General features: G+C 42.6%; 1 protein-coding gene across 5 annotated transcripts in view; it reads left to right on the top strand.

The window, feature by feature from the left end:
* ADAM23 (ADAM metallopeptidase domain 23) overlaps positions 1 to 24,270 on the top strand; it is a 401,035-nt gene that overhangs the window by 123,556 nt on the left and 253,209 nt on the right. For all 5 annotated transcript variants that reach the window (XR_011314664.1, XM_069733684.1, XM_069733681.1 and 2 more), the window contains exon 5: positions 17,168 to 17,250. Coding sequence is in view for 4 of the 5 variants with exons in the window: in XM_069733684.1 (XP_069589785.1) it covers positions 17,168 to 17,250 (83 nt within the window). In the remaining variant the exon portion in view is untranslated. The remainder of the gene's footprint in view (positions 1 to 17,167; positions 17,251 to 24,270) is intronic.

Raw genomic sequence — 24,270 nt, forward strand, 5'->3', positions numbered from 1 at the left:
AACCTCATAAAGGGACAGTGGTCAGAATTGTAAAAATTGGCCCGGTCATTAACGTGCAAACCACCCTCGGGGCTTAAGGGGTTAATAATAAATGGCTTCACCCAACCACTAGCCATGAGTGGAGAAACATTTTTGCTGTTATCATTCATATTCTCTGAAAAAAGGCCAAGAAAGCTAAATTTCTGCTGGGGTATGTAAATTTTTGAGCACAACTGTACTCTGTGAAGCAACAAAGCATTTAATAGAAAAGTATACTTGGCTGCAATGTTGCAGGTTCTGACTCATGCTACCTGTGGTTTGAGCAGCAAGAATAAGGTGACAAGGTCCCTTTAATTTTACATTTAGGAAGCAAATATACAACTAGAAGAATTCTATGCGGTGATGCACAAAGCTTTAAATCCTGTATCTTGCTGATGGTTACATTTTTATCATGGTATTTATGACAAAACGTTCCATGTAATACTCTTTTTCATAACTGTTGAAGGGTTGTGTTTAAAGTGAACCTGTCACCAGGTTTGGCGAATACGAGTTACGGCCAGCGCCTTTCATTGCTTATCTACAGCATTCTATAATGCTGTAGATAAGCCCCTGATCCGACCTGCAAGAGAAGAAAAATAACTTTTATTATACTCACTTGCAGGGCAATCCAGTCAAATGGGTGTCGCAGGTCCTGGTTTGACATCTGCCATCTTCTTGCGATGCTGCCTTCCTGCTTGCTTCATGGATCCTCGGCATCGCACTCCTGTACAGGCATACTTCTCTGCCCTCTTGAGGGCAGGACAAAGTACTGCAGTGCACAGGTGCCGGGAAAGGTCAGGGAGGCACAGCGCCTGCGCACTGCAGTACTTTGCTCTGCCCTCAACAGGGCAGAGAATTACGCCTGTGCAGGAGTGCAATTCCGGGGAGCCATGAAGTAAGCAGGAAGGCGGCATCGCAAGAAAGATGGGAGGTGCTGGACCAGTATCTGCGACACCCATTGGACCGAACCGCCCTTTTGGTGAGTATAATAAAACTTATTTTTCTGCTCTTGCAGGTTGGATCAGGGGCTTATCTAAGGGCAGTCCCACACGTCCAGATAATTCCGGTACCGGAAAAATCGGTACCGGAATTATTCGTGTCCGTGTGCCCGTGCGTTTCTGTGGCACATCAGTGTGGCACTCGTGCGGCACACGTGTGCCGCCCATGTGCCGACTGGGTACCACACGCACCATGCAGGAGACAGCGCTGTCCCCCCCACATGGTGCTGAAGCCGCGATTCATATCTTCTCTGCAGCAGCGTTTGCTGTAGAGAAGATATGAATAATCCTTTTTTTTTTTGTTTCTTGTGTTTAACATAAAGATCCATGTCCCCACCCCCTGTGCGCCCGCCCGCTGTTATTAAAATACTCACCCGGCTCCCTCGCTGGCTGGCGCTGCTTCCTGTCCTGGCCGCACCTTCTACTGTATGAGCGGTCATGTGGGGCCGCCGATTACAGTCATGAATATGCGGCTCCACCTCCCATAGGGGTGGAGCCGCATATTCATTACTGTAAATGAGCGGCCCCTCGTGACTGCTCATACAGTAGAAGGTGCGGCCAGGACAGGAAGCAGCACCAGCCAGCGAGGGAGCCGGGTGAGTATTTTAATAACAGCGGGCGGGCGCACAGGGGGTGGGAGGGGGGTGGGGACATGAATCTTTACGTTAAACACGAGAAACAAAAAAAAAAAGGATTATTCATATCTTCTCTACAGCAAACGCTGCCGCAGAGAAGATATGAATCGCGGCCTCAGCACCATGTGGGGGGGACAGCGCTTACTGTAGCGCTGTCTCCTGCACGGCACACAAACTGCACTCGGACAACGTCCGTGTGCGGTACGTGTTTTACACGGACCCATTGACTTTAATGGGTCCGTGTAATCCGTGCGCTCCCACGAACACTGACATGTCTCCGTGTTTGGTACACGGAGACACGGTCCGCAAAAAATCAATGACATCTGCACAGATGCATTGATTTGAATGTGTCTACGTGTGTCAGTGGCTCCAGTACGTTAGGAAACTGTCACCTCACGTACCAGAGACACTGACGTGTGAAACCGGCCTAAGGCAAAATGCTGTAGAGAAGCTCTGAAAGGCGGTTGCTATAACTTGTATCGGCCAACCTGGTGGCAGGTTCCTTTTAAGAAGATCCATGTAGTGTATGGAGATATAAGGATATTTGAACCTGATTTCATAGGTAAAGCCCTAGGGATTGGACTACTTATATCAGCCGCAAGCCCATTAACAAAAGTCATTCTAGGTAATATTTAGATTCATTGCTGTGTGTAAAAGCTTCCTGTAGACCTGTGCCGCGCCACTATTGGTAACCTGCACACTACAACAGAGGGCTTAATACACTTAGAAATTTTGCTATAACAGCTGGATGGAGTCAAGTGCCCTTTTGTAGATTTTTACAGTGTAAGCAATTAAATTATAGATGGGAGTGAATGTGATTTTACTTATTACATTTTAGCAGGCTGGTACAATGCATAATGCTTACTGGCAAGCTGCATATAGCATATGATGTAATGTCAAGTTGGCATGCGCTATTCATTCTGAAATGTGTCTTTCCTGTATTCTCATTCTGTGCAAAGCACCTAAGCCCCTTAGATAATCTGGTCAATGTTAGAGGGGCCAGTTTTGGGATGTCCAACCTAGGAGCTCATACACTTTCTCATTTTTGTGAGGTTCCTCTCTTTTGATGCACATTTCTGAAGTCTTATAGTGTTGATACTTGGTTCTCTTATACAGGGAGGCTCATAGTTTTTCCTGGATGAGGCAATGTATTTCCTGGACTGATATACAGTGGGTAAGGAAAGTATTCAGACCCCTTTAAATTTTTGACTCTTTGTTTCATTGCAGCTATTTGGTAAATTCAAAAAAGTTATTTTTTTCACATTAATGTACACTCTACACCCCATCTTGACTGAAAAAAAACATAAATGTAGAATTTTTTGCATATTTAATAAAAAGAAAAACTGAAATATCACATGGTCATAAGTATTCACACCATTTGATCAGACACTCATATTTAAGTCACATGCAGTTCATTTCCTTGTGATGCTCATTGACTCTTTATTGGAGTCCAGCTGTGTTTAATTAAACTGATAGGACTTGATTTTTATAAAGGCGCACACCTGTCTATATACGGTAAGACCTCACAGCTCACAGTGCATGTCAGACCAAATGAGAATCATGAGGTCAAATGAACTGGACGAGGAGCTCAGAAACAGAATCGTGGCAAGGCACAGATCTGGCTAAGGTTACAACAGAATTTCTGCAGTACTCAAGGTTCCTAAGAGCACATCGGCCTCCATAATCCTTAACTGGAAGAAGTTTGGGACCACCAGAAGTCTTTCTAGACCTGACCATCCAGCCAAACTGAGCAATCATGGGAGAAGAGCCTTGGTGAGAGAGGTAAAGAAGAATCCCAAGATCACTGTGGCTGAGCTCCAGAGATGCAGTAGGGAGATGGGAGAAAGTTCCACAAAATCAACCATCACTACAGCCCTACAACAGTCGGGCCTTTATGGCAGAGTGGCCCAATGGAAGCCTCTCCTCAGTGCAAGACATATGAAAGCCCACATAGAGTTTGCTAAAAAACACATGAAGGACTCCTAGACTATGAGAAATAAGATTCTCTGTTCTGATGAGATGAAGATAGACCTTTTTGGTGCTAATTCTAAGTGGTATGTGTGGAGAAAACGAGGCACTGCTCATCACCTGCCCAATACAATCCCAACAGTGAAACGTGGTGGCAGCATCATGCTATGGGGGTGTTATTCAGCTGCAGGGACAGGATGACTGGTTGTCATTGAAGGAAACATGAATGCGGCCAAGTACAGAGATATCCTGGATGAAAACCTCTTCCAGAGTGCTCCAGACCTCAGACTTGGCCGAAGGTTCACCTTCCAACAAGACAATTACCCTAAGCACACAGCTAAAATAACAAAGGAGTGGCTTCAGAACAACTCTGTGACCATTCTTGACTGGCCCACCAGACCCCTGACCTAAACCCAATTGAGAATCTCACGAGAGAGCTGAAAGTGGCTGTCCACCAACGTTCATCATCCAACCTGACGGAACTGGAGAGGATCTGCAAGGAACAATGGCAGAGGATCCCCAAATCCAGGTGTGAAAAACTTGTTGCATCATTCCCAAGAAGACGCATGACTGTACTAGCTCAAAAGAGTGCTTCTCCTCAATACTGAGCAAAGGGTCTGATGAATACTTATGGCCATGTGATATTTCAGTTTTTCTTTCTTAAAAAAATTGTAAAAATTACTACATTTGTTTTTTCAGTCAAGATGAGGTGCAGAGTGTACATTAACCCCTTTCTGACATCAGACGTACTGTCCCGTCAAGGTGACCAGGGCCCGTATGACCATCAAAGGGATAGTTAAGGAAAAATAATAAAATAAAAAAAGTATTTATTTCCATTTTCCCATTGGGGTAAGGGCTAAAGTTTGGGTTGGGGCTAAAGTTAGGGTTAGGTTTGGGGCTAAAGTTAGGGTTAGGGTTGGGGCTAAAGTTAGGGTTAGGGTTGGGGCTAAAGTTAGGGTTAGGGATGGGGCTAAAGTTAGAGTTAGGGTTGGGGCTAGAGATGGGGTTAACGTTTGGATTACTTTTATGGTTGGGATTAGGGTTAGGGGTGTGTCAGGGTTAACGGTGTGGTTAGGGTTATGGTTAGGGTTAGGGGTGTGTTGGGGTTAGGGGTGTGGTTAGTGTTGGGATTAGGGTTAGGGGTGTGTTCGGGTTAGGGGTGTGGTTAGGGTTATGCTAGGGATGGGATTAGGGTTAGGGGTGTGTTCAGGTTAGGGTTGGAGTTAGAATTGGGGGGTTTCCACTGTTTAGGCTCATCAGCGGCTCTCCAAATGCGACATGGTGTCTGATCTCAATTCCCGTCAATTCTGCATTGAAAAGTAAAATGGTGCCCCTTCCCAGCTTTGCCGTGCGCCCAAGAAGTGGTTTACCCCCACATATGGGGTACCAGCGTACTCAGGACAAATTGGACAACAACTTTTGCAGTCCAATTTCTCCTGTTACCCTTGGAAAATAAAAATTTGGGGGCTAAAATATTTTTGTGGGAAAATGATTTTTTATTTTCACGGCTCTGTTTTATAAACTTTAGTGAAACACTTGGGGGTTCAAATTTCTCACAACTCATCTAGATAAGTTCCTTGGGGGTCTAGTTTTCAATTTGGGGTAACCTGTGGGGGTTTCTACTGTTTAGGTACATCAGGGGCTCTGCAAATGCAACGTGACTCTCGCAGATCATTCTATCTAAGTCTACATTCCAAAACCGCGCTCCTTCCGTTCCAAGCTCTGCCATGCACCCAAACAGTGGTTTACCCCCACATATGGGGTATCAGTGTACTCAGAACAAATTGCACAACATCTTTTTTGTGTCCAATTTCTCCTGCTACCCTTGAGAAAATGAAAATTGGGGGCGAAAAGATCATTTTGGGGAAAAAATATGATTTTTTATTTTTGCAGCTTTACATTATAAACTACTGTGAAGCACTTGGGGGTTCAATGTGCTCACCACAAATCTAGATAAGTTCTTTAGGGGGTCTACTTTCCAAAATAGTATCTCTTGTTGGGGGGTTTCCACTGTTTAGGCATATCAGGGGCTCTCCAAACTCAACATGGCTTCCTATCTCAATTCCAGCCAATTTTGCATTGAAAAGTCAAATGGCGCTCCTTCTCTTCTGAGCTCTGACATGCACCCAAACAGGGGTTTACCCCCACATATGGGGTATTGGCGTACTCAGGACAAATTGTACAACAACGTTTGGAGTCCAATTTCTCCTGTTACCTTTGGTAAAATAAAACAAATTGGGTCTGAAGTAAAAGTTTTTTTTTTTAAGCATTAAAAAATTTTTGTTTAGCACCCAAAGGGTTCATAAATTTCTTGAATGTGGTTTTCAGCACCTTCAGGGGTGCAGTTTTTAGAATGGTTTCACTTTTGGTATTTTCTATCATATAGACCCCTCAAAGTAACTTCAAATGTGATGTGGTCCCTAGAAAAAATGGTGTTGTAAAAATGAGAAATCGCTGGTCAACATTTAACCCTTATAACTTAGTAACAAAAAAAAGTGGGTTCCAAAATTGAGCTGATGTAAAGTAGACATGTGGGAAATGTTACTTATTAAGTATTTTGTGTGACATATCTCTGTGATTTAAGGGCATGAAAATTCAAAGTTGGAAAATTGTGAAATTTTGTAAATTTTCGCCAAATTTCCATTTTTTTCACAAATAAATGCAAGTCATATCAAAGAAATTTTACCACTATCAAGAAGTACAATATGTCATGAGAAAACATTGACAGAATCACCAGGACCCATGGAAGCGTTCCAGAGTTATAACCTCATAAATTAACAGTGGTCAGAATAGTAAAAATGGTCCTATAATAATAATCTTTATTTTTATATAGCGCTAACATATTCCGCAGCGCTTTACAGTTTTGCACACATTATCATCACTGTCCCCGTTGGGGCTCACAATCTAAATTCCCTATCAGTATGTCTTTGGAATGGTCCTGGTTAACATGCAAACCATCCTTGGGGGTTAAGGGGTTAATGAGAAAAAAAAATAATTTTTTTGAATTTACCAAATGGCTGCAATGAGGCAAAGAGTGAAAAATTTTAAGGGGTATGAGTACGTTCAGTACCCACTGTAAGATGCATGAAACATCTAGTCAGTGGCTATGCATCACAGCAATCTCCTCTGTATACCTGAGAATGCATACTAATGGAATCATTATCTGCCTTCAATATCCCACACCTCCAACATTGTGAGTTACATGAATTTCCCATCATAAATAGAAATAATGGGTTTCTATAGGCTCTCTGGATTAAGTATAACTGTGACATTCTGTGTTTGCCACATAATCTGAGAGCAGCATAAAGTAAAGACAGAGACCTTGATTCCAACGATGTATCACTTACTGGGCTGCTTGCTGTAGCTTTGATAAATTCACTGTTTTATCAACAAGAGTTAATACTAGAGGACTAGTAAACCTTCTGCCATGTAGTCCTCCATATTAATGAGCTCTTCTATAACCCTGCCCCCACCACTGATTGACAACTTTCTGCCAATTCACAGGGTACACAGGAAACTACCAATCAGTGGTGTGGGCAGGTTATACAGAGCACTACTGAATCTATAGCAGATAAAACAGTGATTTTATCAAGAGTGCAGTAACAAGTCCAGTAAAGGGCGTCATAGTGGGCTTATGTTATTTACTCTGTAGGGTAAGTCACTCAGATATCAAGAAAGTTTGTTTAAAAACTTGCCAACCAAATTTATCCTTCATGGAATTCTTGATAGTCAACTATTATTAACCGCTTAATCTGAGGTTATTCTTTTTTTTCTAGGCCCCATTTGGCTTCTAATCCATTGTCCTAAGAACCCTCTGTAGTACTCATCCACTTTGGTTATACTTGTTATTGCCTTTATGGTCTTATATTTCTGATCAGGCGTATTCACATATATAGCAATACCACACTGACAGATATCACTTGACAAAGTTTATTAATTTGCTCAGATAAACTCATACTGTACACTACGGTACAGTCTCCATCAAGCTTCCCAATAACCCACCGCCAATCGTTTATACAGACTGATCGGACACCTGACATGTAGCGTATGGCTTCAAGGGTGCAGTTTACACAGCAAGAGGAACGGAGCAATTAAATGTTATATATTTAATCCGGAATAGTAGGCAGTGTTTATAAAAAAAATCACATGGGATAAAAGGGATAGCAAAAGAAAAAGTACTAAACCTGTGTCACGGAAATGGATCAGAGTTTAGTGCAGGGAAGCACTAGTTAGAGCAATCAGGCAGAACCATAGGGCACTGTGTTTTCCAGAACTGACAAATGTCAAAAACCCAAACTGATTTTTATTAGATCATATTTACCTACACGCCTCCCCTTGCTGAACTCATGTGGGGTCTGGTCATGGGATGTCCTAGGTCTTGAGAAGATCATGAGATCCGAAACTTTCAGGATATCTTCACCCCTGGAGGTCACAGGCTGGAGATATTCATGTCATGTTTCCGATCACGATTTTACCTTTCTATAAAGATGAAACATGGCATGAATAGCATCGTCCATCTGATCTATATTAAGTTGGACGTGTTAGGAAGACTTTATGGTGATGTGACTGAATGTTTTATGTTTGTCAGTTTGCCACGACACCGAAAATATATCTCCCATAATTATTGGATCAATGAAAACTTCAATATTCATCACTGACCACTGGCTCCAGAGTGTCTGAGATAATTGCTTTGAACAGAGGAAGCTCTTGCCTCGGGATGTGTACTTCTCTGCCTCCGAGTATAAAAATCCTAAACTTGGTGGCTGTCTCTCAGCAGATCTCCTGTTGTAATTACCTGTTCACAGCAGGAGGTGCTACTTCAATGGATGTTGACGTGTCAACTCTTTCTCACTTCCCAAGTTACAATGAATCCCATATTTTTAATGTGAGGCTAATATGTCCCCTCTCTGCAGATGTCATTATAGATTTTCCAATTTTTCTCTGCAACATTGCACCTAGAAGCTTATTGAGCCAACATAATGGGGAAGGAGTCCTTTATTTGCAAACATTAAAAATCCCTCCTAGTTGTTAGATATTAAGGATTAAAGGAGTATTCCCATCTCCAAGATCCTATCAAAATGTGTAGTAGGTGTAATAATAATATTAGTAAATACCTCCAAATAGAAATGTAGGATAGTTTTTGTGATTCGCTATGTCTCTTTCCTCATGTGCAGGCATTGCAGGACCTTAGGTATCCATGGTTACTACCACTGATATTGACAGTTAGCTAGTAGCTTTTGATCGTAACCATGGATACCTAAGGTCCTCCAATGCCTGCACATGAGGAAAGAGACAGAGCGAATCAGGAAAACTATACTACATTTCTAATTGCAGGTGTTTGCTAATATCATTATTATTACACCTGCTACATATTGGGATAGGATCTTGGAGATGGGAATAGACCTTAAAGTTAAAAAAATGTATATATTGTATATGTCAGGGAACCCCTTTATAGTTCGCTGTTGATGGTTCAGTTTCTCTGCAAGAATTTTTGTTAGACTATTTAGACTAGAGGAGTAACAGTAATTCTGATGTACAGTCTTGGGGGATTCTCCCAATTTCCATTTCCATGCTAAGCAAGTCTACAATATTCTATAGATTTCCTTTGCTTTTCTTATTTAAGTTCAGTTTCTTTTTAATTTCTGTAATTAGTTCACATACATTTTCCATTCCTCCAGAATCATCATCAGTGTAAAATGCAAATTTTCCACTCTGCTCTTGTGTACAACATCTAAATACATATTCGTTCCAGTTTAATTCACCTTTATATAATTCTACTTACTGGAATAATGGTCAAATTGATGGCATTCACAAGATCCCATCTGCCAAAGGGGTAGTATTATATAGCATTTAATTGAAGCCCGAGGACAGTAATAATGATATTCACACTTGAAAAACATAATGAGCTAAAATGTCTTCTTGGTTAATAGGCAATAAGACACCAGGTTTTTGCTATGTAATCTGAGAACAGCGTGATGTCGGGTCATAAACCCTCATTTCTGCTGTTTCACTTCCTGGGCTGCTTGCTACAGTTTTGATAAAATCACTGTTTTTGCCGTAGCAAAACTGATTTTCAGCTTTCTGTCGTGGGGGCAGGGTTACACAGAACAGTTGACTAGGAGGCACGAGACAAGTAGTCCTGTAGAGAAAATTTCCTGCAGGTAAAACACTGGTTTTATTAAAACAACAACACAGCCTAGAAAGTGACACATTGTTGGAATAAGGGTCTCTGTCCCTACATAATGTTGCTCTCTGATTGCATAGTAAAAACCTGCTAGCAGATTCCCTTTAACCCCTTTCTGACCTCGGACGGGATAGTACATCCGAGGTCAGATCCCCTACTTTGATGTGGGCTCCGGCGGTGAGCCTACATCAAAGCCGCAGCATGTCAGCCGTTTTGAACAGCTGACATGTGCGCGCAACAGCGGCGAGTGGAATCACGATCCACCCGCTGCTATTAACTAGCTAAATGCCGCTGTCAAACGCTGACAGCGGCATTTAACCAGCGCTTCCAGCCATCGGGCCGGAAATATGTGCACCGCTGACCCCCGGGGGTCAGCGATGCATCAGGATAGTAACCATAGAGGTCCTTGAGACCTCTAAGGTTACTGATGCCGGCCTGCTGTGAGCGCCACCCTGTGGTCGGCGCTCATAGCAAGCCTGCAATTCAGCTACATAGCAGCGATCTGATGATCGCTGCTATGTAGCTGAGCAGATCGAGTTGTGACAACTTCTAGCCTCCCATGGAGGCTATTGAAGCATGGCAAAAGTAAAAAAAAATGTTTAAAAAAATATGAAATCGGGCTGGCTGGAAATACGCACCACTAACCCCCATCATGTGATCGGTTCGTCGGCATAACAACCAAAGGTCTCCTTGAGATCGCTATGGTTGTTGATGCCGGATTGCTATGAGCACCACCCAATGGTCGGCGCCATAACAATGCAGTAAATCTGCTACATTGAGGCGATCTGAGCATCACTTCTATGTAGCAGAGCCGATCGAGCTATGGTAGCTTCTAGCCTCCCATGGAGGCTATTGAAGCATGCAGAAAGTAAAAAAAAAAAAAAAAAAACATGTTTAAAAAAAACTGAAATAAATAAAAAAAATATAAAAGTTTAAATCACCCCCCTTTCGCTTAATTCAAAATAAAACCATAAAAATAAAATCAAACCTACATATATTTGGAATCGCTGCATTCAGAATCGCCCGATCTATCAATAAAAAAAAGGATTAACCTGATCGCTAAACGGCGTAGCGAGAAATAAATTAGAAACGCCAAAATTACGTTTTTTTGGTCACTGCGACATTGCATTAAAATGCAGTAACGGGCGATGAAGAGAACGTATCTGCACCAAAATGGTATCACTAAAAATGTCAACTCGGCATGCAGCCAACCCCAGATTATGAAAAATAAAGACGCTACGAGTATCGGAAAATGGCGCCATATTTTTTTTTGTAAAGTTTGGAATTTTTTTTCACCACTTAGATAAAAAATAACCTAGACATGTTAGGCTGGGTTCACATTGCGTTTACAGCAGCCCGTTCAACACATACGGTAACAGGCTGCTGTAAACGCAAGTGCCGGTATGGCAGCACGCTAGCGCAGATAGAGCATCCACTAGCTCTATCTGCGCTAGCAGTGTTGGACCCGGAAACGCTGCAGCCCGCATCTCAGGGTCCGTCACTCAATGATGGCACATCGCTAGCGCACGACCATTGTGGGCGTGTGCTAGCGATGCGTCCGACATAGGAATTAATGGCGGCCTTAACGGACTACGTTACACCGCGTTTATGCCGCGGTGTAACGTAGTCCATCTAACGTGCCATATAAACGCAGTGTGAACCCAGCCTTAGGTGTCTATGATCTCGTACTGACCTGGAAAATCATGATGGCAGGTCAGTTTTAGCATTTAGTGAAACTAGCAAAAAAGCCAAACAAAAAACACACATGGGATTGCACTTTTTTTGCAATTTCACCGCACTTGGAATTTGTTTCCCATTTTCTAGTACACGTCATGGTAAAACCAATGATGTCGTTCAAAAGTACAACTCGTCTTGCAAAATATAAGCCCTCACATGACCATATTGATGGAAAAATAAAAAAGTTATGGCTCTGGGAAGGGGGGGAGTGAAAAACAAGCACGGAAAAAAGGAAAACCCCAAGGTCATGAAGGGGTTAAAGCATAAATACTTTTAAAATCTTTATATGATAAATCAATAGTACACTTGAAAATAAGCAACTGTGTAATATATCTTATCAGAGAAATCTTCCTCTTTATCTGCCAGAATTGATCAGCCGTTATCAAAATTCTCAATTCTGAGGTAAAATCTGTATTCAGTGCAGACAGATTGTCCCATTACTGTGATAGGAGATGGCAGATACTGCTGATAAAGAGTCTATGGAGGAGGGAGGAGCTGTATCTACCCCTCCCCCATCTACATAGACCCTTATCAGCCATCTCCTATCTCAGTAATGGGACAATCTGTCTGCACTGAATACAGATTTTACCTCAGAATTGAGAATTTTGATAACGGCTGATCAATTCTGTCAGAGAAAGAAGCAGATTTCTCTGATAAGATACATTACACAGTTTCTCATCTTCATGTGTACTATTGATTTATGCAATAAAAAATAGAATGATGGTTACACTTTAACCCCTCTGTGACCTTAGACGTACTATCCCGTCGAGGTGCCCTGGGCTTATCTGACCCTGGACGGGATAGTACGTCATAGCCGATCGGCCGCGCTCACGGGGGGAGCGCGGCCGATCGCGGCCGGGTGTCAGCTGCTTATCGCAGCTGACATCCGGCACTATGTGCCAGGAGCGGTCACGGACCGCCCCCGGCACATTAACCCCTGGCACACCGCGATCAAAGATGATCGCGATGTGCCGGCGGTGCAGGGAAGCACCGCGCAGGGAGGGGGCTCCCTGCGGGCTTCCCTGAGACCCCCGGAGCAACGCGATGTGATCGCGTTGCTGCGAGGGTCTCACCTCCCTCCCTGCTCCCTCCAGCCCCGGATCCAAGATGGCCGCGGATCCGGGTCCTGCAGTGAGGGAGGTGGCTTCACAAAGCCTGCTCAGAGCAGGCACTGTGAAGCCTGCAGCGCTGCATGTCAGATCAGTGATCTGACAGAGTGCTGTGCAAACTGTCAGATCACTGATCTGTGATGTCCCCCCCTGGGACAAAGTAAAAAAGTAAAAAAAAAATTTTCCAAATGTGTAAAAAAAATAAAAAAAAATATTCCAAAATAATGAAAAAAAAAAATAATATTATTCCCATAAATACATTTCTTCATCTAAATAAAAAAAAAAAACCAATAAAAGTACACATATTTAGTATCGCCGCGTCCGTAACGACCCGACCTATAAAACTGTCCCACTAGTTAACCCCTTCAGTAAACACCGTAAGAAAAAAAAAAAAAAAACGAGGCAAAAAACAACGCTTTATTATCATACCGCCGAACAAAAAATGGAATAACACGCGATCAAAAGGACAGATATAAATAACCATGGTACCGCTGAAAGCGTCATATTGTCCCGCAAAAAACGAGCCGCCATACAGCATCATCAGCAAAAAAATAAAAAAGTTATAGTCCTGAGAATAAAGCGATGCAAAAATAATTATTTTTTCTGTAAAATAGTTTTTATCGTATAAAAGCACCAAACCATAAAAAAATGATATAAATGAGGTATCGCTGTAATCGTACTGACCCGAAGAATAAAACTGCTTCATCAATTTTACCAAACGCGGAACGGTATAAACGCCTTCCCCAATAGAAATTCATGAATAGCTGGCTTTTGGTCATTCTTCCTCACAAAAATCGGAATAAAAAGCGATAAAAAAATGTCACGTGCCCAAAAATGTTTTCAATAAAAACGTCAACTCGTCCCGCAAAAAACAAGACCTCACATGACTCTGTGGACCAAAATATGGAAAAATTATAGCTCTTAAAATGTGGTATTGCAAAAAATATTTTTGGCAATAAAAAGGGTCTTTCAGTGTGTGACGGCTGCCAATCATAAAAATCTGCTAAAAAACTCGCTATAAAAGTAAATCAAACCCCCCTTCATCACCCCCTTAGTTAGGGAAAAATAAAAAAAAATGTATTTATTTCCATTTTCCCATTAGGGCTAGGGCTAGGGTTAGGGCTAGGGCTAGGGTTAGGGCTAGGGTTAGGGCTAGGGTTAGGGCTAGGGTTAGGGCTAGGGTTAGGGTTAGGGCTAGGGTTAGGGCTAGGGTTACGGCTAGGGTTAGGGCTAGGGTTAGGGCTAGGGTTAGGGCTAGGGTTAGGGTTAGGGCTAGGGTTAGGATTAGGGTTAGGGCTAGGGTTAGGGTTGGGGCTACAGTTAGGGTTGGGGCTAAAGTTAGGGTTAGGGTTTAGATTACATTTACAGTTGGGAATAGGGTTGGGATTAGGGTTAGGGGTGTGTCAGGGTTAGAGGTGTGGTTAGGGTTACCGTTGGAATTAGGGTTAGGGGTGTGTTTAGATTAGGGTTTCAGTTATAATTGGGGGGTTTCCACTGTTTCGGCACATCAGGGGCTCTCCAAACACGACATGGTGTCCGATCTCAATTCCAGCCAATTCTGCGTTGAAAAAGTAAAACAGTGCTCCTTCCCTTCCGAGCTCTCCTGTGTGCCCAAACAGGGGTTTACCCCAACATATGGGGTATCAGCGTACTCAGGACAAATTGGACAACAACTTTTGTGGACCAATTCCTCCTGTTACCCTTGGGAAAATACAAAACTGGGGGCTAAAAAATAATTTTTGTGGGAAAACAAAAAGATTTTTTATTTTCACGGCTCTGCGTTATAAACTGTAGTGAAACACTTGGGGGTTCAAAGTTCTCACAACACATCTAGATAAGTTCATTGAGGGGTCTAGTTTCCAATATGGGGTCACTTGTGGGGGGTTTCTACTGTTTAGGTACATTAGGGGCTCTGCAAACGCAATGTGACGCCTGCAGACCAATCCATCTAAGTCTGCATTCCAAATGATGCTCCTTCCCTTCCGAGCCCTCCCATGCGCCCAAACGGTGGTTCCCCCCCACATATCGGGTATCAGCGTACTCAGGACAAATTGGACAACAACATTTAGGGTCCAATTTCTCCTGCTAACCTTGGAAAAATACAAAACTGGGGGCTAAAATATAATTTTTGTGGAAAAAAAAAATTTTTTATTTGCATGGCTCTGCGTTATAAACTGTAGTGAAATACTTGGGGGTTCAAAGCTCTCACAACACATCAAGATGAGTTCCTTAGGGGGTCTACTTTCCAAAATGGTGTCACTTGTGGGGGGTTTCTACTGTTTAGGTACATTAGGGGCTCTGCAAACGCAATGTGACGCCTGCAGACCATTCCATCTAAGTCTGCATTCCAAATGGCGCTCCTTCCCTTCCGAACCCTCCCATGCGCCCAAACGGTGGTTCCCCCCCACATATGGGGTATCAGCGTACTCAGGACAAATTGGACAACAACTTTTGGGGTCCAATTTCTCCTGTTACCCTAGGGAAAATACAAAACTGGGGGCTAAAAAATAATTTTTGTGGGAAAAAAATTTTGTTTTATTTTTATGGCTCTGCATTATAAACTTCTGTGAAGCCCTTGGTGGGTCAAAGTGCTCACCACACATCCAGATAAGTTCCTTAGGGGGTCTACTTTCCAAAATGGTGTCACTTGTGGGGGGTTTCAATGTTTAGGCACATCAGTGGCTCTCCAAACGCAACATGGCGTCCCATCTCAATTCCTGTCAATTTTGCATTGAAAAGTCAAACGGCGCTCCTTCCCTTCCGAGCTCTCCCATGCGCCCAAACAGTGGTTTACTGCCACATATGGGGTATCAGCGTACTCAGGACAAATTGGACAACAACTTTTGAGGTCCAATTTCTTCTCTTACCCTTGGAAAAATAAAAAATTGGGGGCAAAAATATAATTTTTGTGAAAAAATATGATTTTTTATTTTTACGGTTCTGCATTATAAACTTCTGTGAAGCACTTGGTGGGTCAAAGTGCTCACCACACCTCTAGATAAGTTCCTTAGGGGGTCTACTTTCCAAAATGGTGTCACTTGTGGGGGGTTTCAATGTTTAGGCACATCAGTGGCTCTCCAAACGCAACATGGCGTCCCATCTCAATTTCTGTCAATTTTGCATTGAAAAGTCAAACTGCGCTCCTTCCCTTCCGAGCTCTCCCATGCGCCCAAACAGTGGTTTACTGCCACATATGGGGTATCAGCGTACTCAGGACAAATTGGACAACAACTTTTGAGGTCCAATTTCTTCTCTTACCCTTGGAAAAATAAAAAATTGGGGGCAAAAATATAATTTTTGTGAAAAAATATGATTTTTTATTTTTACGGTTCTGCATTATAAACTTCTGTGAAGCACTTGGTGGGTCAAAGTGCTCACCACACATCCAGATAAGTTCCTTAGGGGGTCTACTTTCCAAAATGGTGTCACTTGTGGGGGGTTTCAATGTTTAGGCACATCAATGGCTCTCCAAACGCAACATGGCGTCCCATCTCAATTCCTGTCAATTTTGCATTGAAAAGTCAAATAGCGCTCCTTCCCTTCCGAGCTCTCCCATGCGCCCAAACAGTGGTTTACTGCCACATATGGGGTATCAGCGTACTCAGGACAAATTGGACAACAACTTTTTGGGTCCAATTTCTCCTGTTACCCTTGGTAAAATAAAACAAATTGGAGCTGAAGTAAATTTTTTGTGTAAAAAAGTTAAATGTTCATTTTTATTTAAACATTCCAAAAATTCCTATTAAACACCTGAAGGGTTAATAAACTTCTTGAATGTGGTTTTGAGCACCTTGAGGGGTGCAGTTTTTAGAATGGTGTCACACTTGGGCATTTTCTATCATATAGACCCCTCAAAATGACTTCAAATGAGACGTGGTCCCTAAAAAAAAATGGTGTTGTAAAAATGAGAAATTGCTGGTCAACTTTTAACCCTTATAACTCCCTAAAAAAAAAAAAATTGGTTCCAAAATTATGCTGATGTAAAGCAGACATGTGGGAAATGTTACTTATTAAGTATTTTGTGTGACATATCTCTGTGATTTAATTGCATAAAAATTCAAAGTTTGAAAATTGCGAAATTTTCAAAATTTTCGCCAAATTTCCGTTTTTTTCACAAATAAACGCAGGTACTATCAAAGAAATTTTACCACTATCATGAAGTACAATATGTCACGAGAAAACAATGTCAGAATCACCAGGATCCGTTGAAGCGTTTCGGAGTTATAACCTCATAAAGGGACAGTGGTCAGAATTGTAAAAATTGGCCTGGTCATTAACGTGCAAACCACCCTTGGGGGTAAAGGGGTTAAGTATCAGAAAACCATTAAAATGCCACTATTCAATATCTTACTGGTTATTTTGCTCCCAGATTGCTGAACTTAATACAAAATATAAATGATTTGTAGTCGTTCTAATTTATTGTATGGAAAAGAAACGCCTCATTTTCTCAGCTGAACACCATTGACTATTTTTTTCTTAGTGAAGACATGATTGTCAATGCACTCTTTTGTTCCACAGGGAGGAGAGCACTGCTACTACCACGGTACCATCAGAGGTGTGAGAAACTCCAGAGCGGCCATTTCCACATGCAATGGTTTACAGTAAGGAAATAGCTGACATTATAGCACTTCTTTGTGTGTTTATTCTTTGGCGCTTCTTCTGAAATCTGTTTTTGTGGCACCTGTGCTGCATTGATGAGTGCAGTGTGATCACTGACATACTACAACAATGGGAAGGCACCACATTACAAATAACAAACAAGAAAACACAGGAAAAGATGGAAACCATCTGAAACCATCTGCTAAATATTGTAAAGCCATTAGAGCAAGTGAGAAACGTAAGAGCAACAAGGATGCACATGGAGGAGTGCGGCGAGCGTGCTCACAGCCTCAGTGCATGCACGCTCTCACCCCTCTCGCCTGTCTGCTTTGGCAGCAAAGTATCTGTGCAGTGAATGGCCACTGTAGACAGGACAGAGGAATGAGACAGAGACACTGTGTGTGCTCGGCATCTGCAATGTCAGTGCAAACGTGTGCTGTCCGTCAGGCTAAGGGAGGTACGTGGCATGCTGATAGTGGGCCCTGAGCACTCGGCCGTTATAATGACACCCCTAGGAGCCCTCATTTGCACGTGAAATAAAACAGTTATATAACAAAAATGTATCAAATACGTAAAAGTATTTGCTGACTTAAGTCTGAATCTACAATGTGCGCTTTCCTATTATACTAATACTTCATCTTAATTAGCAAAAAAATTAACCCATAAAAAAGTAAAATGATGCATGAGCCCAGATGTCTGTACAATGCCTATGCACTGAAGTAAGTATCAAGGCAGATGCCACGGATAAGAATGCACACATGGTCCAAATTGTTTGGAACCTTCGGCTAAAGTAAAAAAAAACCACAGTGGACACTGAAATAACTTGAAACTGACAAAAGTATTTTTCTTTTTAAATGTACTAAACTAATGAGAATCAGACATTGCTTTCCTATTGTGGTTCAATAGAAAATTTAAAAAGTGCAAATCAATGAAAATGACCTGGCCAATCATGATGGTACTCTTAGCTTAAAGAGGTTGTCCACAACAGTGTGTAGTGAGCAGATTGATTTAAACCTTGGAAATATGTCTTTCTTCAAATACCTTGTGTTTCCAAATGTACCTGTGAGTGGCGCTATCGCTGTTCGCTGATCCCCCATCACGTGACCCCCCAGCTGCAGCAGCCTGTTCCTGAACTGGAAGCTGACCCGGCATCACCAAGGTGGGACCCAGTATCTCTGGGTGACTGGGCTGTGAGCGGAGCTTCACCACAAGTCACACTTCAGCATCACACGCTCTCTCCTGCACTGCACTCATTAACAGAGTGCAGCAAGCCCGCCTGAAGCTCCGCCCACATCACAGTCATTCAGGGAGATTAGGTCCCGCCTTGATGATGCCGGGTCAGCTTCCAGTTCTGGAAGTTGATGTGACCTCGCCGGACATCAGAGGCAGCTGCAGTCGGGGGTCACGTGACGGGGATGAGCGGAGAGCAATAGGGACAGGCACATTTGGAAATGCAAGGCATTTGAAGAAATCCTTATTTCCAAGGTTTAAATTGATCTACCCACTACACATTGTAGTGGACAACCTCTTTAACCCCTTAACGATTGCCGATACGCCTTTTAACGGTGGCTATTAAAGGTACTTGTGCCTCAGCGCCATTTTTTAACGGCACTGAGAAATAAGTGTATAGCGCACCCAGCGTCGGAATTTCTCTGGGGTCTCGGCTACTGGGGGTAGCTGAGACCCCAGAGAACATGATTCGGGCTGATTTTTACTGACCCCAGTGTTGCGATCGCTGTTATTAACGGAATAACGGTGACCGCAAAAAAAGTCTGATTTCCCATCTAATTTTTCCTCTGATGTGATCGCACATCAGAGGAGAGAGAAATAGGGTCCCCCGATCCCCCTTGGTACCTCTGTTGTCCCTGCATCTCCCCATAAAGTCCCCCTGCCGGCGGCATCTTCTTCCGGGAAGAAAATGTCAGGTGCATGCCCAGTGCGCTCGCCGAGATCTGCTGGCCGACAAACTGCAACAATAGGAAATTTTTCCTATTGGTTCATTTTGATCATTTAGACCCTATCACAGTGATCAAAAAAAAAAATAGTAAATCAAACCCCCCTTTATCACCTCCTTAGTTAGGTAAAAATAATAAAATAAAAAAAATATTTATTTCCATTTTTCCATTAGGGTTAGAGTTGGGCTAACGTTAGGTTTGGGCTAAAGTTAGGGTTGGGCTAAAGTTAGGGTTTGGGCTAGGGGTAGGGTTGGGGCTAGGGTTGGGCTAAAGTTAGGGTTGGCCTAGGGTTAGGGTTGTGGCTAGGGGTAGGATTGGACTAAAGTTAGGGTTGGGCTAAATTTAGGGTTGGTCTAGGGTTAGGGTTGGAATTAGGGTTAGGGTTGTGTTGGGGTTAGGTTTTTGTTTACGGTTATGGCTAGGGTTGGGATTAGGGTTAGCAGTGTGTTGGGGTTAGATTTAGAGTTTGAATTGGGGTTTATTGGCGTACTCAGGAGAAATTACTAATTTTGTGGTCCATTTTCTCCTGATACCCTTGTGAAAATAAAAAATGGTTCCAAAGTTAATTTTTTGTGAAAAAAGTAAAATGTCCATTTTTTCCTTCCACATTGATTTATTTCTTGTGAAGCACCTGAAGGGTTAATAAACTTCTTGAATGTGGTTTTGCGCTCCTTGAGGGGTGCAGTTTTTGAAATGGTGTCACTTTTGGGTATTTTCTGTTATATTGACCCCCAAACTCACTTCAAATTTGAGGTGGTCCCTAAAAAAAGGGGTTTTGTGCATTTTGTTGGAAAAATGAGAAATTGATGGTCATCTTTTAACCCTTATAACGTCCAAACAAAAAAAAATTATGTTTCCAAAATTGTGCTGATGTAAAGTAGACGTGTGGAAAATGTTATTTATTAACTATTTTGTGTGACACCACTCTCTGATTTAAGGATAGAAAAAGGGTACAAAAAGTAATATCTTGAAAATTGCAAAATATTCAAAAATTTTGCCAAATTTCAGTTTTTTTCATAAATAATCGCAAGTATATTCAAGAAATTGTACCACTACATGAAGTACAATACATCACGAAAAAAATAATCTCAGAATCAGTGGGATACATTGAAGCGTTCTAGAGCTATAACTTCATAAAGTGACAGTGGTCAGAATTGTAAATGGCTTGGCCAATAAGTACCAAATTTGCTTTGTCACTAAGGGGTTAAAGGGAACTTGACAGCTGATACATGCTGCTCAATCCAGAGGCAGCATGTATCAGATTGTGGCTGCACGATTTAAGGCACATATGTTCTGAAATGCTGCAGCATAGAAAAAATTATTCTAATAGCCATCGAGTACTGAGCCGCTTGAGACACTACAACCCCTGGCAAAAATTATGGAATCACCGGTCTTGGAGGATGTTCATTCAGTTGTTTAATTTTGTTGAAAAAAAGCAGATCACAGACATGGCACAGAACTAAAGTCATTTCAAATGGCAACTTTCTGGCTTTAAGAAACACTAAAAGAAATCAAGAACAAAAAATGTGGTAGTTAGTAATGGTTATTTTTTTTTTATCCAAGCATAGGGGAAAAATTATGGAATCGCTCAATTCTGAGGAAACAATTATGGAATCATGAAATCAAATCATGAAATCAAACAAGCAAAAAAACACTCCAACACATCACTAGTATTTTGTTGCACCACCTCTGGCTTTTATAACAGCTTGCAGTCTCTGAGGCAAGGTCTCTCCATACAAGCGCACACAGGGACTGACTTGTGATCACTTGTAGTGGGTGGGAAGAGCGCCGTGGTTCAGCCCATGGTGTCTTTTTAACTACCGTATATACTCGAGTATAAGCCGACCAGAGTATAAGCCGACCCCTCTAATTTTGCCACAAAAAACTGGGAAAACGTAATGACTCGAGTATAAGCCTAGAAGCCTGGAAAATGCAGCAGCTACCGGTAAATTTCAAAAATAAAAATAGATACCAATAAAAGTAAAGTTAATTGAGACATCAGTAGGTTAAGTGTTTTTGAATATCCATATTGAATCAGGAGCCCCATATAATGCTCCATACAGTTCATGATGGGCCCCATAAGATGCTCCATACAAAATACGCCCCATATAACGCTCCATACAGTTTATGATGGGCCCCATAAGATGCTCCATATTAAAATATGCCCTATATAATGCTGCACAAATGTTGACTATGACTCCATAAGATGCTCCATAGAGATATTTGCCCCATATAATGCTGCACATGGCCCCATAAGATGCTCCATACAGATATTTGCCCCATATAATGCTGCACATGGCCCCATAAGATGCTCCATACAGATAATTGCCCCATATAATGCTGCAAATGGCCCCATAAGATGCTCCATACAGAAAATTACCCCATATAATGCTGCACATGGCCCCATAAGATGCTCCAAACAGATAATTGCCCCATGTAATGCTGCTTATGGCTCCATAAGATGCTCCATACAGATAATTGCCCCATATAATGCTGCACATGGCCCCATAAGATGCTCCATACAGATTTTTGCCCCATATAATGTTGCACATGGCCCCATAAAATGCTCCATACAGACATTTGCCCCATATGCTGTTGCTGCGATTAAAAGAATAAAAAGTTACATACTCACCTCTCAGGCCCCCGGCACTTGCTATATTCACCTGCTCCCCGTTCCACTTCCGACCGCCACTGTGTCTTCCGCGTCCTCTGCACTGACGTTCAGGCAGAGGGCGGCGTGCACTTATCGCGTCATCGCCCTCTCTGACCGGAGCATCACTGCAGAGGATGCGGAAGACACAGTGGCGCCAACGGTGGAACGGGGAGCAGGTGAATATCACACACTGAGTTAAACTTACCTGCTCCTGGCGCGGTCCCTGCACGTCTGTTCCCCGACGCCGGCAACTTCTTCCTGTAGTGAGCGATCACATGGTACCGCTCATTACAGTAATGAATATGCGGCTCCACCCCTATGGGAGTGGAGTTGGGTCCATATTCATTACTGTAATGACCAGTACCATGTGACCGCTCTCTACAGGAAGAAGCTGCCAGCGTCGGGGAACCAGGGACGTGCAGGGACCGCGCCAGCAGCAGATGAGTATTATTACACAGCTCCGCTCCCCCTCCCCTGCCGACCCATGGGTATGACTCGAGTATAATCCAAGAAGGTTACTTTCAGTCTCAAAAAGTGGGCTGAAAATCTCGGCTTATACTCATATACGGTATGTTTTTTCTAAAACATTGCCGCGTTTCAAAGTTAAACATATGTGGCTTAAGGGTATGTGCACACGTTGCAGATTTGCCTATGGAATTTTCGGCGCAGATTCTTCCTCTCTTGGCAGAAAACGCAGGTGAAAATCCGCTCGGATTTGATGCAGATTTTCATGCTTTTTTTCATGCAGATTTGTATGCGTTTTTGTAAGCTAAATAAAGATATATTATTTAACAAAAAAAAAAGAATTGTGATGTCATTTCTTTGTCCAACCTCTTCTTTTACATACTCCATTGAAGAATTATGTTTACACACACAGATAGATAGATCTATAGATACAGCAAAAAAAAAACGAACTGCACTACACTTTTACTTATCTTCGGGTGCAAGGCCCCAGGCAACCAGTCCAACGATTGCACCAAGTTTATAAAGATTCAAAAAAAGAGGCAGCACTCCATTTCTTTAGTGAAAAATGTGGAAGGTTTAATCAACCCACTTGTCTGGGCGACGTTTTGGCTCCATCTGAGCCTTTCTCAAGCTAGATCTATAGATAGATAGATAAATAGATAAATAGATAGATAGATAATACCAAGCATGATGTTTAGTAATAAACATAATAAAATGGTACATAAAGAGTTAAATAAAGACACACACACACTAAATCTGTGTTAGGCCGTGGTCACACTTGCGAGAAACTCGCACGAGTCTCACACCTCAGTACCCGGCACTGCCGCTGGCACTCAGACCAGAGCATTCAGCTGCATAGAAATACATGCAACCGCACACTCCGGTCCCGAGTGCTGGCGGCAGTGCCGGATATTGAGGTGCGATACTCGTGCAAGTTTCTCGCAAGTGTGACCCCGGCCTTAAACGCAATATCTGTTTAATTAAAAAAAAAACATGAAAAATAAATGGAGTGGGCTCCCGCGCAATTTTGTGCACTAGAGAGGGAAAGCCAGCGACTGGGTGCCAATGTTTATAGCCTGGGAAGGGGTTAATATCTATGGATCTTCCCAGGCTATGAATATCAGCCCGCAGCTGTATATTTAGCCTTTACTGGTTATTAAAATGGGACCCCCCCAAAAAACGATGTGGGGTCCCCCGATAATTAATAGCCAGAAAAGGCTATGCAGACAGTTGAGGACTGATATTAATAGCCTAGGAAGGGACCATGGATATTGGCCCCCCGGGCTACAAACACCAGCTCACAGCCGCCCCAGAAATGGTGCATCTCTAAGATGCGCCAATTCCAGCACTTAGCCTCTCTCTTCTCACTGCCCTGTAGCAGTGGCATATGGGGTAATATTTGTGAGGTTGATGTCACCTTTGTATTGTAAGGTGACATCAAGCTGGAAAGCTGGATTAGTAATGGAGAGGTGTCAATAAGACACCTACCCATTACTAATCCTATAGTTGTTAATGGGTTAAATAAACACACAGCAAGAACAAAGTATTTTAATGAAATAAAACACTACACAGTTTGCCATCTTTATTGTACGCCTAATCCATGTGACGCCCTCGATCACTTGTAAAAAAAATAAAATAATAAACCAACACAAATACTCCCTGATCCAACATAGTGCATTTAAAAACAAGTGTCCCACGACAATCTCCCCTATAGAACTGTCAAATCAGGAGATGTGACCACTCTACAGGGCCTCCAGTGACACACTGACAGGAGATAATGGCCCCTGCAGTGTTATCACTGAGTGTTCACTGGAGTTCATGCTCTCACTTTACCGCACTGCTGCATGAGAATTCTCCCATGCAGCGGTACCGCAAGTGACTAAGGTGACCTCTGACGGCAGAGTGATCCACTACAGGAGGATACCTGCCATCGTATCACCAGAGGCCCC

Source organism: Ranitomeya imitator, chromosome 7 (assembly GCF_032444005.1).
Source record: "Ranitomeya imitator isolate aRanImi1 chromosome 7, aRanImi1.pri, whole genome shotgun sequence".
Taxonomy (NCBI): domain Eukaryota; kingdom Metazoa; phylum Chordata; class Amphibia; order Anura; family Dendrobatidae; genus Ranitomeya; species Ranitomeya imitator.